At 38.8% G+C, this 16,493-nt stretch overlaps 1 protein-coding gene across 1 annotated transcript in view; it reads right to left on the bottom strand.

The window, feature by feature from the left end:
* Positions 1-16,493, bottom strand: part of MLLT10 (myeloid/lymphoid or mixed-lineage leukemia (trithorax homolog, Drosophila); translocated to, 10) — a 134,426-nt gene that overhangs the window by 2,596 nt on the left and 115,337 nt on the right. The window contains exons 13-19 of the mRNA XM_009330562.1: positions 15,263-15,335; positions 10,574-10,728; positions 8,510-8,698; positions 8,008-8,096; positions 7,527-7,888; positions 2,256-2,358; positions 1,278-1,490 (exon numbers count right to left, since the gene is read on the bottom strand). Of these exons, the coding sequence (XP_009328837.1) occupies positions 1,278-1,490; positions 2,256-2,358; positions 7,527-7,888; positions 8,008-8,096; positions 8,510-8,698; positions 10,574-10,728; positions 15,263-15,335 (1,184 nt within the window). The remainder of the gene's footprint in view (positions 1-1,277; positions 1,491-2,255; positions 2,359-7,526; positions 7,889-8,007; positions 8,097-8,509; positions 8,699-10,573; positions 10,729-15,262; positions 15,336-16,493) is intronic.

The following is a 16,493-nucleotide window of genomic DNA, read 5'->3' as shown; positions in this document are numbered from 1 at the left end:
GGGAGATAAGTTTTAAACATACTAGAACAAATTGTGAACATTTCTAAATGAAGGCAAGGCACTGCGCAAACCCCTGTGATAGAGCGCTTCTGCTCTGACGGACAGTGACCGGGAAAGCACGTGATGGTACCGGAGTCCCGCGGTTTGCAGTACGGTTGCAACATCACGACAACGGACCGAACTGGAAAGTGACAATGAGCATGTGCAAAGCTTAATAAGAGTAAACGCTCGTATTCTGAATGGAAGGGAGCTGTTTCCAGGAAAACTGTCCTGAAAAAGTCATCGTTTATGTTTTGTGTCTTGCCTTATCTTTGGGAAGGACCACAAAAGCCCAGCTGCCTGCGCCCTTCTCCACCACTGTGCCCCTAAAATAGCTGGAGGCTTTGGGTGTGGGGAGCGGAGAGGGGACCAATATCTAGCCCCAAACTCTTCCCGCCTGCTGTTGCAGACAAGCTTCCCTTTTTTCACTACCACTGCCACTTGATGTCTTCTCCAAGGAATACTGAAACTTTGTCTTCCTGCTCTACTCATCCTTTGTTTTGACAAGTTCCACACGCTCCTTCCCTTCATCCTCTCTGTTCTTAACTGCATAACCCGTAGAGAACGAAGTCTATTCTCCGACTTCTTGAAGAAAGAATTCCTGTCTTGGGCATGGAGGTTACGGGCAAATGCTGAAGACAGTGGAACATCTTTGCCAGAAAACATGTCTTGTTTCCTTATCTCTCTAGAAAAGGTTTTATTACTCTATCAAGCAAAGGAATCGCTCAGCCTCACGTTCCCACGCCAGAACCAAGATACACATAGCCCATTCTCCTAATGCATATTTCACCTTCCCAGCAATGGGCTCCTCATCTCTCAAGTCATCAACTAATCTCTGCAGCTCCACAGTGCCTGAGGCCTGGCCAGGACAAACTCTTCAAGTAAGGTGATAAAAGGAACGATCTACAAAATAGTGGACACAAAGTTGAGGAAGAAGGTGGGGTGAGGAGGACTAGGCTGCAGTTGTAATTACAAGAGGAAGGCAAAGGTCACTGGATCGGTGTCCTGATCCAGGGAAGCAGGAGCGTGCAGCGGACAGGTTAGGTGTAAGTGAGTAGAAGTTCAGAGAGTTCTGAACCTCATTAAGCGCAGCCCAAGGCTCAAGAAAAATAAAATCAAGAAAATTAAGAAAAAATCCACCATCCTTGAGTTGCGAATATAGGCACATAACTTGCTTCTTATCTTTTAGTTACCTCATGGAGGTACTACATTGAAAATGAGGTGAGAAATATACTTACTGTCACCTTCTGAGCTGCGTTATCTCCATGAATTGTAAGGAATGGGTTGGTCGTAGCTGCATTAAGTGGTGAGGCCTGTGTGCCTGAAAGCAAGTTGTTTATGGGTATCTGTGCTCCTCCAGTGATCTGCAATTGCTGTACTTCAGACTGATGGTGTTGGTGGTGGTGATGTTGCTGCTGTACTAATTGATACAAAAGGGCCTGATGTTGTTCCTTGAGTAATATGAGGAGAGGAAAATATAAATCAAGAATTAGTTACTGAAAATAGCTCCTCCCTGGGTTCTTGGCTTATCCAAATCTTCAGTCAGAGCAAACTCTTAACCCAATCCCAGCTAATTTAGGTTACGCTAATGAAGTTCCACTAGACTGTGGGAAAGGGAAGGAAGTGCCTATAAAATTTCCTGAAATCAGTAGCTCAGCAGAAGCTCAGCTAAGCCTGCTGGCTTCGTCAGGCCTCTATCAGAAGAAACATACCTGGAAGAATATCAAACCATGTTTGTCAAAGTACCAAAACGACACAATTAACAATGCAAATAGTTAAACCAGTTACCTAATGGCCTATATGAATACTGCAGGGCAGGGCAAAGACAGCTCACGAGACGATACCCAAAAATCTTTTGCTAGAGTCCTAGTGGAATCAGAGGATAGCTTAGGATACTGTTAGAATCCATACGTGGTCCCAAACTCTGCTGCCCACAGCTGACGGAGAGAGAGACAAGCCACCATGTCCACATGGGACAAAATGGGACCGAAGGCACTAGGGAATGATTCTTCTAGCAATACACACAGCCTAATAATTATCCTGTAATTTAGCATGACTATCATCCAAAAAGGTTAAAGCAACTGAAAAACTAAAAGATTATCAAAACCTGTAATACCAAGTTAACACACCTGTCTAGTATTTCTATTAGGCTGAGGAGTTTATCCATACCTTAGAATACAATAGAAGACTAGATCATAATTAACTGGAAAACTTACTGATGTGAGTTGCTGGGTACTTAGTAATTGCTGAAATTGCTGGTGCTGTTGATGGAGCAGAAGTTGTCTCTGTTGGTCAGGAAGTAATCCTAGTCCCGAGGCACTGTAGGGTTTGACAGGGTAATACTGTAGTTTATATGAAAGTATGAGAACTTTTTACTTCAGCTTCCCAATGAAACAAAGAAAAGATGTACATAAATAGACAGTTCCTATTTAGCATTTTGATTGCATACTGTCAAATATTAAATAGTCTGTCCAGTTGCATTTTTTGATACATACCTAGACATTACCACCACCAGTCTCATTTATGCTGAGCAACGGCAACATCTTGCCTGTAACGTAAGGCTACTACATGCACATTAGTTTAAATTCAGATAATAATTACCATTTCTACATTTTTTCCAATACTTTATACAGAAAGGCCAGATGTTGTAAGACAGCTCTTGCCAACCTTTAATACTTAGTTAACTAGCATTTACTTCGCCTTGGTTTCCTTCCAATTCTCATCTTTTGCTACATTCAAATCTATCGCTATTGCCTATACCTTGTCTGTAATTTAGCAAACACATTCAGCCTTGAAGTGGGCCAACTGACGCTGCCATGGAATGGAGCAGGCTGCCTCTTCGCTTACCTACAGCTGCCGACCTGCCGACTAGCTCCTAGTCCCTGTTTTCATGCCTACGTAACATTTTCTGCAGCTATTTAGGAAATTGGGCAGGGAACTGATCCAGCTGACAACTGGTCTGGAAATAAAGGGTTTCTTCAGCTATGCCAGTTTACTGCAAGACCAACAGCATGAACAAGGGTGGTTTTGGAACAGAAGACCAGGAAAGCAGCTGGATTTACTCTTTCGGTACCAGCGTTAGCTTTTACTAGTTTAAAACACCCACTGAATTATTAAGGTGTAGTTTCACGATAGGTTTACCCTGCTATTGAAAGGTTAAGTATTTCCCTTTCAGCTGTACATTTCTGTCCCCTCCCCTTCCACTAGCTCTCGCACAATGAGCTGCATCTCATGGGAATGGAGGCGAAACCTAAGCCAATACAAAACACGCTGAAAGATTATCTGTTAATGCAGATGAGGTGGTTGTAGGAATGCACAAGCACTACTACCAGCAAGAAGGTGTGCGTAGGATAACCGACAGGACAACAGGATTCCTGGTTGTGGTTGGTAGTAAGGAATTAAATTAACTTACATCAGCCACAAATCCGCACAGTTAGGCTACAACCATTTAGCTCTTCAGGACACAATATTTATCTTGCCTTTCTACAGTAGCTAGCATACTGTAGCCCGGCTCCATGATCACTTTGACATTTACTTTGTATTAAGCAGCCAGTATGAAAATACCCACAGCATCACCATTCTCTACTGCTGGGGCAAGGCAAGCAACACATAAACTTTGTTTCATACTTCACTGGATGGCCTCAATGCTATGGGAAACACGTGCTGGGCTGCACTTACTATTTCCCATCATCTACGTCACAACATCCTTTACTATCATTTCTACCACTCTCCTGGTTCTCAAACCTCTTATCAATGGTCGTCTTCCCTAGCCAAGAAGTCAATTCTACTGACCTTGTCCTGTGCAAGCCATTTTGCCTCCGATGATTCTTGCTGTATGGTTTTTTTCCTTCTATTATATCCTTTTCCAAAACTGCATAATCGGAACTGCACATAATATTCCAGGTGCACAAACACCAGGGATTTAACATGACAGAACACAAAACGGATAACACCATTCTATTTATTCCCCAGTAACTGCTAGCGATGTTTGTTTGATTGCTGATGAAAGCAGAGATGGCACTTCACCTAGCCAAGGTCCTAGATTTTCCTCCTGAGCTACAACAGGAAAACTCGGGCCTAACATAAGCTAGAACTGTGCATACGTTTGACTTCCAAACGATGACGCTCATCGATGAACTGAAATTCCTTCAAACAGCTTTAAATTCAGTTGTATCAAAAATATTTGTAACAACTGCAAAAAATAAGTACCTTCAGTTTGACTAGTATTACCATTATTTCCTTCTCTTTTTATTCACTTTTTCTGTGTTCTTCTATACTGGAATGAATCTTCACTGTTTTTTCATTTTTTTATCCCATTCTTTCTTTTTTCCTGTATCATGTTTTACCTTTGCACTTCTTTTTTCTGCTGTTTTTCTCCCTTCTTATTATCCACTCATCTTCCTCTCTTGCTCTACATTGGCACTTGAAAGAAAATACCCTCAGCCAGCAGCTGAGATCTAAGTGTCTAGAAAGAAAACCTAACTGCAGAAGGCAACTTGAGATATTCTATGAGCTATGACAAAACGCTGCAGCTCCCGAGCTTCCCAGAAGAGGCAGGTCACCGGATTTCACCACAGAGCTTCCTCTAAACCAGATCAGCTTGGAATGTAAGTTTAATCCTTTTTAGCTTCTCATTAAAAGGTATATGATCAGTCTGAAACTCTCCATCCTACAGTCTTCTCTGGTTGTGAGAACGTAAAGAAACAATCCTATCTTTTTCCTCAACTCCCTTAATCTCCCAATTGCTAGCAATCTGTATTAAGCCATCTTTTTCCCAGAAAAGGATCGAGCACTTTTCTCTGCCAAGTGAATGTAGGCTCTTTTACCTGAATTTGAAACTCTCTCAAACAGCAACGTGCAGATCAGTGTTTTCTCACCTCCCTGTGTCCCACAGTTGAAGAGCTCATGTGAGTAAGGACAATATGCATAACGAAGTCTTCATGTATTGGTGAATAATCTAGCTATTTTTCACAAGAAACCGCCCAAACAGATTCTGAAGCTTGGGAAGTTACAGTAAGCAGCAACTTACAGGAAGTCTTTTAATTATAGAAAAATACAAAAAAGTTAGAAAGTAGGGCTGAGTTCTCGTGTGCCTTTCCATCACCCTGGGAATACTGATCTAGGCCAGCTCCAAACTTGGTCACCACCATGCGTTCTAACCAGGTTCGGAGAGCTTGCAATAGCATGGTAGCAAACCTCCGTCCGCGCCTGCCTGAGCTTGTTAACCATTCACCCCTCCCACTTACGCAGTTCAAAGAGTAGTGATGCCTAGAGGAATCTGACATTAAAGAAATAGTCAGCTAGTTGCCACTGAAACAGCATTGAACTCAAGAGTGGCAGGAACAAACGATGTCCCATATAGTTTCAGAACCAATAAACTCAAACAGTGGAAAATAATTTTATATTTTTTTCTTTTTTTTTTTCCCCCCCTTCCTCATTCAAAGTCATCCCAGAGCCTCTTCACAGCGTAGTTCCAGTAACAGAAAGTTTTCTCATATTTTTCACTGAAGTATTTGTAACGGAAGAAACAGGAATAAGGAATGTATGTGTCATTGCTAAAATCATATTAGCACTAATCAGCATTAGTGCTTGCTCGGCCTGAACTTTTTTCCTCTAAATATGCAACTAGAAATACTGAAAACTCACAGAAAATGGGGGCAATTGTGAAACACCTCAAAAGGAAGGGGGCCCAGCAAATCATCTGGATGAGCTCAATAAAGCAGAGAATTGTGTGAAAAGTGCACTTTAAAAATAAACATAAATTTTAAATTCAAAATTAATATTAATTTTAAATTGGTATTATTGAGGGAGCAGGGCAGAAAGAGATCATGCAAGAACAGAAATAGAAAAATGGAAATGCTGGCAGAGTTGTACATCATAAGCTTGTTGTAGCAGAAAATAGGGAATCATTGCAGTATTCCAGACTATGCTAAAAGTAGAATGAGAGCTAATGAACAGGATATTAGTTGCAGTATTCTGCGCGAACTGGAGTAGTTTACTACTAGGCTACACACTCAAAAGCAGTAAAGATGGAGGGGGGGGGGGAAGAGACAAAAGAACTTCTGCAATACAGAGTCAGAAATAAATAATCTGTGTATTAACAAAATCATATGAGAAAACAGCAGCATGACTGGTATATTTTGGCATTACCTGAAAGTGCAAAGCATTATACAACTGGTTAATATTATTGATTTTGTCTAGTATTTCTCCCTCCTCCTCACACTTGTGGGGAGAGTAACGCAAAATTCTTGTGTTTGCAGCAGACCTCTCGTACTCGATAAAGAAGATAACTCTTCATGAACGAAATGTCTTTTGTTTAACGTATGAAATGTCACGTTCATATATGATATAAACTATGAAAAATATAACCGCCTCAGTAAAAATATCATAGCACATCAAAACAACAGGATACACTTGGAAGTATCAGGTTTTATGAGCCTATTGAAGCAATACCACACAATGATACCATACACAAACATTCAGGAGCTGCCAAACGAACAGCAAGGAAAGAAACTGGAAAAAAAGAAGCTACAAAACCAGGGATCCCTTGCATCATTCCAATCACATGCGCCTTTTTTGGTGGGTAATCCACCATAATCTCCAAAAATAAACTCTACTTAAAGACAAGTAACCCACTCCCTATTTGCAGACATTTCTTTCTACCTAGAACTGTAGTTCTCCTTCCTAAGCGAAGGACAGTACGGGGCCGGGGGGGGGGAGAAGGGGAGCAAGGAGAATGAGTTAGCCCAGGCTCTGCTCTATCCCAGAATACTTCCAGACCAAGCGGTCCATTCCCCTTCCTGGAAAGCAGCTGTCTCCTTTTGTTACCCATTTGCCTTGCAGCTCAAGCAGCAGCAGTTTATGCTACTGAGGATACCTGGTTTTTGGGGAAGGGCTGTTGCGAATACTCAAACGTGGATCTTTCTATGCATTTAAAAATCCATAGGAACACCACTTGAAAAAATAATTTTGTTGTCTTTGGAGTCACAGATGCAGAGAAGTGAAAGCACCATGCAACTCTACCACTACTCTGGTTAGTTATGCCTATTACAACTTTAATTACATGACTGTATACTGTTCTCCCCCTCCCCCCTTCTTACTGCAACAAATGGTAGCTTTTCCCCTGCTACTTTAATCATGGAAGCACAAGTGGCAGGACAAAGAATATGTTTCTGAACTAAGAAAAATAAAGAGCTGGAGCACATTTACATAATTACATTTTGTTTGAGAATGTGACGATTAAAAGACAGGAATAAATGGACACTAGGATTCCCAAAAGCTAAACAGAAAACATCTTTTCTTTAACTTGACTGTCCGTGTCCATTAAATGCCTTCTTACTTTCGTTCACAGATCAGGGGCAGAACCTAGTTTGACAATTACAGGCTAAGGATGGAACAGTACCTTTTGAATAAGACAGTTAAAAAGTACAGCTAAACTGAAGAACAGCAGGCGCTATCAGGAAAAACAAAAATCAGCAAATTCTTACCTGTTATTTAACGTGGTTGGCAGAGGATGCGTTGCATTGGGTGGCACGGTTGCATGAGCGAGAGGAGAAGGGTTCTGCGATATTGTTGCTGGGGTCTGAATTACCCCGTTTAAAGCCCCTACAATTCCATTGATTGCCAGCTGGCTGGCTGGCAGCGCTCCAATTATTCCACCCACGCCAGGCACCGCAGGAATGGTGGAGGTTACAGTCTGCATACCACTAGCTAGTGCCCCCACTGTCACACCATTGACCTGTTGAACTCCTGTGACTCCTGAGCCTTGCTGAGCTGGACTCTGCCCAGCAGGTGGTGGAGTGGAAAGAGCTGATGAACTGCTGGTGCTTTGTCCGCTGGAGGTTATCTCCTGGTGTAAAAACAAACAACAAAACCCCCTCAGCTGCATAAAATTTCACCTAACGGCACAATGCAAGGACTATGATGAGTTAACTTGTAACAAGTTTAGAAGAAACAAGTAAAAATTACCTGATTTAATACAGGAAGAGAATTGTCCGGTAAAAAACTGTTTCCCAGATGAGGGCTTTTACTGCTGTTCAAGGAATCAGTGCTAGGTGCTAAAGTAATTATTTCAAAAAACACACAAGTGGTTAAATTTCTGTAACGTGTAAAAAGATTCAGAATAATTATTTCAAAATAATGTCAAAGGTAAACATAGAAAATGTAAAGTCAACCTTAAGATCATTGCTGAATAGTAAAATATTAACTAAATAATTGGTGAATCAATAGATTCAAACAGATGTGCTCCAGACTGAAGTAAAAAAAAGAAACTGCACTGAAACAAGTAGTAACGGTTCATATAAATCTTCCAATTGACTTTTAAACATATAAACACACCAACAAATACTTAGTCTATATTCGTCCTACACATATATGCCTCTCCCATCAATGGTATACACGGATGAAATAGGTATTTCACATAAATACATGTTCAAATTACTTTGACACTTTAATACTGTCCTCCGCTTACCTGCTTGTACTGGAAAGGCATGTACTTGATGAGAAGGGCTAGGATTTGAAGTTATTGTCGGAAAGGGCACCGAAAGCTGTGCATTGAGTAGCTGGAGCCGCTCCTTCTTAGCGGTCAGATTCTTTATCTGTTCTTCTAACCGCCTATTTTCAACCTGAAGTTGGTGTAATGATTTAAGCATTCCTAAAACTAAGGTAAAAATGCATTATGTTATCTTTCACAACCACATTCAACGAATGAGTAACATCATTTTTTTAAATTTCTGTATTACAATTTACGACTAGCATTGTCACGTGTGAAAATATAAGTAAAATTCTTACTGAGAGATAACATTACAGAAATTTAAGTGGAAAGGTTTAGGATCAATTTTGTGTAATTTGAAGTGCAGAAAAAAGTACGTAGCACACGATAGTAATTTTGCAATATATCTACACCCTGGCTTAAACACAGATAGTCGCGTCATTAGGGCTGACATTCATTTTAAGCAAACAACAGTACATGATAACTTATCCCCAAACCAGAATATAAAAATAGTATTACTTTAATAGCACAGCTTAACTGCATAGTTGGGAAAAATCTGTTTCAGCTGCAGTATCAGAAATTTTAAACTTTATCAAAACAGAAGCAGCTTGATAAATAATGCATTCAACTAACAATACAGCCAAACAGCAACATTTATGTAAAAACAAGCAAGTTTGTGAAAAGGGAGGTTTTCTGCATCAATGCCCTGTACAGTGAATTACAAACTTACAGAAACAATGAAAAAAATGTCATCCGACGTGAAGTTATCGTGACACACCTTGTTGTGAGCAGGAGCTCTCATTTGCTTTGAGCGGCGATCTACAAATCACCCAGCAGGGAGCACTGTGTGAGCACTGCAGTTGCCACCCCCTTTTTTGCAGAAAAAGGGCATCATCTTCTGTACTAACCTGATTTTTACCACGCACAGTTTTCTCAAACTCCGATTTGGTTTCAGAACTTGGATCTCCCAGCTAGTACTAGAGTGTGACTGTAAAGCCACAGGGATAGCCATTTTTTTTTTTAATTCTAAATTGTATTTGTTTAACATGACCTCTGGGCCTACTACAGACATAAGTCTACTGGTATAGGCACATCTGGTCATTTCCCAAGGATTTAGCTTTTATCCCTCCTCTTCAAGAGCATACAAAGGAACCCTCAGTGAGCCCAAATGAGATGCAATAAGACTTAGCTAAACCTGTCCTCCAGCTATCATGTTTAAAGGATTATCCCTGCATGAATTTCCTCACAATTAGCATTTTTGTCAGGATACCATTCATAAAAATACCAACTAGATACCACTTTACACTACCAACGAGAAGAATAATATGCTCAATAAAATATAACACAAACCCTAACCTGGTATTAAAAAAAAATTTTGTTAATGTATTCAATCATTGTCTTTGATACCGATACATTGTTGAATATGGAGATCCAAGTGATCTACTCATCGCTTACGCTTTTAACGTATTAATTCTTGGACTATTCCACTCTATTAAACACAACTTGAGAAAATAATGATTTGCTTGCTTTGAGAATTTCACGAGAAACGCAGAACACAGTAAAGATGAAAGCCCAGTAGGACATCTGCCTAACATTTGTAAATTTTTTTTTTTTAAACAGCAACAGAACTAGACAGTTTAGAATTAAAAAATTAAAAATATAACAATAAAAAATTATTATGCCAATTTCTATCACAGAATATAAAGCAAACTGGGGAACTGTGCTATACTATTTACAGCAGTGGATCTAAGAGTCCAGAACTCGTTTCCAAACTCTGCAACCGACCAGCTGGATCTGCAAGTCACTTCCTCTTGCATGACACAATTTCCCCATCCATAAAAATGTAGATAATTATAGAGAACTCTTTTGTAATCTACTGAAGCCACGTGCTGCATTAAGAACTACGTTACAATTATACACTACAGTTATATTTCTATTCACAGCAGAAAATAAGATTTTTTAAAATTCTTGGACAAGCACTGAATGGCAGTTCTGAATAACACAGTTAACAAAAGCAGTAATAAACAGAATGCGAGTACTTACTGTCACTAGGGGTGCCTTGCTCTAATAAAAACTGCTGTCCTTCACTCCATTGCCTCTCCAGAAGCTGTTCTATGCTGGCTGCTACTGGAGGCAAATTTTCCCCACAACCGTTCCCTGACTGATCATAGCGAATCTGCAAGCTGCTTACAGGGGATCTGTTGAAAATATCGCAATGTATTATTTGAAGAAAAGGATGGAAGGAAATGTATTAGTAAAAGGCTGTTGAAGTCTCTTACCTTGTATCAGCCCTTAGCACCTACATATCTTACACTTCTAAGACTAAGTTAATTCATCAAAATCACTAAGAACTCCTGGTTCTCACCGCCAAGGCTTTAATAAAAGAAAGATGTAATATTTCACAGGGTGAGAATTTATACTGAGAAAGCACATAACCTCTTCTTGCATACAGACTAACGTAACACCTAACTGACAAACAGCGTTGTATTAAATTATACAACACATACTTCTACAGCAGGAAACCATTGTATATGGATACATAGAGCACCCGTCTTTAATAAAAAAAATAATTCTTCAAACTTTTCCCAGAGAAAACTGGGAAAATAAAAACGTCTTAAAATCAGCACAGTAATGGTACTTCCACATAGAAGGCCATATATAGTTCCACTGCCTAACTTGTTCTGAAAAGAATCATGTAAAACCAGATTTTTGAGGGACTACAGGAGAATTATTTCGCAAGGGACGCAATGAAAGTTAAAGTTATCCTCTGCCTGTCCTGTGCACACTCAATATACTTCCTTTTTTACTCATGATCACACACAGTTCAAAGAATAATCCCTTTGTCACACGTCTTTTCTCATTCAGGAGAAATTTAAATATTCAGCACAGCCACTAAGAAAGCTGGGTACCCCTCAGGTCCTATAAGAAGGCTTCTTTTGCATTGGATGGGGCAAGATTTAACCTGTGAGCAAAACCAGATGCTCAGTGTATTTCTGACTCAGGATTCTGGCCTCATGTATGCATGGCCCCACTCCTCACACAGGACCAACACCAAAGCCCACGACAAGTTGGCTGGTGCTTTTGTTTGTTTTGTTGTTGGTTTGTTTTTTTCTTAAATCAACTCCAGTGAGATCAGATTCAGATTCTTATATATTAGTTATTACTGTAAGTAATAACTATCGGTGCCACCACAGGATCACAGCCGTACTGTTCTACATGTGGTGCAAACTTACCGATGAGACCACCATAGTCCCAGTACAGGACAACATATAGGGCTCAGGAAATCAGTGTGTTAATTATGATTAGCGTAATAAGCAGTGGTCACAGCACATTAGCTACCTAATGACTGTCAAGCACTTTGTAGGCACCAGAGCAAAGCGATTTTTACGAGAAAAGGTTTTAAGTAGGTGACTTAAGAGCTCTGTAAGTATTTATAAATAATTCCTCTTTTGCATACAGGATGAAAGAAGAAAAAACACTTGTTAAAACAAAAAGCCCTGATGAATGGGTAACCAAGGTAGTGCTTTTTGACAAGAGATGACAACTCAACAGCATTTAGCAGTTCAGCAGAGACATGGCAAAAACAGCCTTAAAACTACTTGTTTACACGATGTGCTGAAGTGATAAGGAAGGTAGGTTTATGCAGAAAACATTCTGAACAGATTTACTACGCTCCACACAAACAATGCGCTTTAAAAAAAAAAACAAACAACAAAACACACCACCACCACAACCAGAAAACAAATACAGAAAACCACCACGCAACCCCCCAGCAACTTCTTTCTCTGTATGCATGCTTTTGAAGGGCGCATAACGCTACTCTAACAGATTGCGACATTTGAATTATAAATCACCAACAAAATTCTTGTTGGGCTCAGGACTGTTTCCTATCAATTTCACAAAGGTAGAAACAAAGCAACACATGACTGTATAACCTCTGCAATCCTTCACTGGAAGCCTGTACAGAAGGAGAAAAAAAAAAATAAAGTCTAGATTTCTGTGTATCGCAACATTAGCCATCCTCTTCTAGCTGAACCCCTACCTCATCCATTACACATGATACGGTTCCTGCATACTAGGGTTGAATCCTTATTCCAGATAGTATTTGATCATAGTTTCTGATAGGATTATCGATGTGCTGTGTGCGCAGGTCCGATGCTGTCACTGAGATGGGAATCCCTTGTTTCATGTTTCATACCTTGCTTACTTCCACAACTGTTTTTTGTCTAAGTTTGAGGTAAGTTATTCATACTCTTATACTATTAATTGTAAGCAATACTGAATTTAAATACAGGCATACATACATATTTCAATGCAGGTATTACATAACACATTTTTAAATCTAAGGTTAAGTACAGGGTAAAAAAAGTTTAAGTGCTACCTTGGGAAAAGCAGCAATTCCTTTGCAAAATGGAAACAGCTCACATATTCCAGGTATATTTATATTTCTCATATATATTAAAACTTTAAATACGACAGCTTAAACATCAAACACTGTGATTATATAGGGGGACAAAGATATAACAATATGAATTTGAAATGACCATACAGCTCATGAGTCACATATGTCTTCTCTGAAGAGCTGCAATTGGCTGCGTCATCAACAGCAAACAATTGTTTCTGCAAGTGTTTTTATTTTAAGCAACTATTTGAAAATTACACGGTTCTTTCAGAGAAGCGTGTTATTTATGAGTCTTATAAGCTTCAAAGGGAAGAGAGTCAGAACTTGCAGAAAAATAATTTTAATAGATAAAGCAGGTAACTTTCAGAATTGCAAAGTTTTTAGCAGATTTTTGAAGTTAGCCTTATATTCTCTATAAACCGTATTTTAAATAATCAGTTACTTATTTATTTAACTGGGGAAGGTGGGAAGTTACCTACACATTTTAGAAACGTTGACATACATATGATCTTTCTTATCGCACAAACCAGGGGTGAAATTTGCTGACTACTGAACGTAATTGAATGGGTAAGTTTTCTAAATTTTTTCCATGCTAGGTATTTCAGACTAAGTTTTTCCATCTTTCAATTTTGGAACTACAGCACTGATTTCTCCCCCTTGCCCCCCGCCCCTTTTTTTGGCTTGTTTTTGAACAACTCTACTGCCAAGCAAAAGCTATCTGTTCTTTGCGAAATGATACAGCTTCCATACGCGGAAGGAAGCTCTGCAACTGTGGACTGAGGTGGCCTTTGTATCATACAGTTCTCCTTTGCCATCCCCACCAAAACCAGCTGAAATTTGACCATGCTGTAAGTGCCGGACTACATATACCCTGCACATACACTCCGTAGAAGCATCATATTTAACAAGTTTAGCTTCCTAAATATTTTGCCTAAAGACAGCCTGAACACAACTATGGCCTACTGCAAATCGTACAAAGACCAGGCCTTCGCATATTAACTATGAAGGCATTAAAGCTTGCAACTACCACAACACGTATGCATGGAGGACTACTTAATATATAATCAAAAGTTCTGGAATTTCCTAATTGTTGAGCATTTGCCTTTGCAAAATTCTCTTAACTACTTGTCTGTATATATACAGACATGCTCCTTATTTATATAAAGATTTATATGCTAATGTAAATAAATGTATTTACACCGAGAACAGAGTCTAAACTAATTTGTAAATTCTCTATTTATTGTTTTATAGAAGCAACACATATTAGAAAGCTTAAAAGCCAGTTCATGACTAGGTAATAACACCTAAGTACTATAAAGGATATTCTCACCCCATTCAACAAGAAGTCTTTTGATTAATTAAGGAATATAATACAAGATCAACAACACCAGGCATGTACATTAAATTATCTAATTTGGAGATATTTATTATAAATTACCATAATAAACACATGCTGTAACAATCAAATTCATTGTTACAATGCTGTATCTGTGTAACTACCATTTTTTAGCTATTTTAAAATGCTTTTCAAGATAAAATCCCCATGGTTAGTCCCTAAGCAAAAAAAAAAAAAAAATACAGTAAGAACACTATAAAATTTAATGCATGTCAGATCCAGTATGGAAAATAAAGTCCTTTAAAAACAATGATTCACTTAAAATACACGGAAAATATTACTGAAGTATTTAAAACACAATATTGAAATTTTAACAGCAAGTATTTTAAAACAAAATAATGTGATACAATTCCAGCAGAATTCTTATGTCAGACTTGTGTAGTAGAGCTGAATTGCAGTAGAACAAAAAAAAGTACTTTTTTTTTCCACAGAGAATTGCTGCACATTTAGAAGTGGTGAGGGAAAGGGAAAAAATATTTTTTTGAAATTTTTACTGGTATTTAACTTCTCAGACCACCTTATTCCTGTGATCGTTGTAGTCTTTAAGTCTATGGGATTTTGGAATTTTTGCAAATATGACTAAAAATATGATTATGGTAACAAATCTGAGGAGATAAGTAGTACATGTGGATTAAATGATAGCGAAATCCCTCTAAAGCAAGTCTCCATTTCTTAAGTAAAGTCCTTCATTTGTAAACCTAATTTCAGTTGATATAAAAGTAAATTTCAGCACATTTTTAGCTATCTGGATGTATATGGGGTTTTTTTAGATGGACATATCTATATAAAAATAAATGTATGTATACATGTGTTTGTATATATACACATATATAGACTTTTAAAACACTTATGTATTACTAGTAAAAAGACAGTCAAGTTTCCAAATCTTAAAACATTTCCTCTGCCTGCACTCTCCAATGTAAATAATGCTTACCGTGGTGAGAGACTTCCTCTGGGTGAACCTCCTCTGCCAACAAGGCTGCGGCTATTATCTCCGAGATCTTGATCTGCAGTGTAAATATTTCACAGCTGATAAATCGACTCTTCTTAGATAAGAGTTTTAAAGCTGATGTAGATATTTTAAAAATACCTTAAATCTCAACTTCTATCGGTAGTTACTGCTGAAGAGTGAATACGTAACTAGTTTGAGATTGCTGAACTGTAGCATGTAAGGTGTTGTCCTTACACATTTCTGAGGCTGTACCAGGCCATGGATTATGTTCACTTCTTTCATTCCTTTCAGTTTTACAGCACAGAAGCGTGGTTTGCATTTGCAGTACCCTCCCCTCAGCCACTTTTAATTTCTACGGTGAAAGTAATGAATCACAGCTGTGGACAGCTAATCTGTATGCTTATCACAGCAAATCCTGATGCTCTGTATTTTTTTAACACTTCGCATCCCAAAACAACTCGTAAAATATATAACGTATTAAACTTACCGCTGCCATCTAACAAGCACGCATTATTCTGCAAATTTACTGAAAACTTTATGAAAGCGTATAATTCACTAATTCCTATTTATAAGCAGAAGCATAGGAAAGTCCCTTGCTAAAAAGGTAGTAAAACAAACAAAAAAGGCCTCATTAAATATACGAAAATGTTTTGCTTGGAAGGACTCAAAAGGGTTATTTTCCCTATGGCCTCTCAATAAAATAACCCTATCTGCCCCCTTCAAGGTTGCCCTCCCCCTATTCTGAGTCAAGCGACCTCCGACCTCTTGGAGGGCAAAGACATGACTGATCCATTCTTGGTAAACTGCTAAACTCATTCCCTTCCCCCAAACAGGCATGACTACTACGACATGTCAACAAATCCTTACGGAGGGAATGAAACAAGGCAAAGCCAGCGGCTCATTAAAACTGTAGAGGAGAGCCAACGGTACAAAATGCCAATCGGTAAATATTCACAAGATTATTAAATGCTGTAGAAGTTCTCTAACGGGATCTCTTTCACACGAAGTTGTATGTAATGCAATTTCATGAATTATGCAAATAAAGGTTTAAACTATTCACGACAAAACCCAGAGCAGTGTTACTCTCGTTGCAAAGAGCTCCGCTCTGAACACATCAATCACAGAAGTCACAGGAGACATTGTTGCATTCCCGCCTGCTGATGGCTCTGCTTACACATTCAAATTTAAGACTAAAAAAAAAAACAAAAAGGGG

This window comes from Pygoscelis adeliae, unplaced genomic scaffold (genome assembly GCF_000699105.1).
Source record: "Pygoscelis adeliae isolate BGI_AS28 unplaced genomic scaffold, ASM69910v1 Scaffold27, whole genome shotgun sequence".
Classification (NCBI taxonomy): Eukaryota; Metazoa; Chordata; class Aves; order Sphenisciformes; family Spheniscidae; genus Pygoscelis; species Pygoscelis adeliae.
This window is presented reverse-complemented; position numbering and strand designations above follow the sequence as displayed.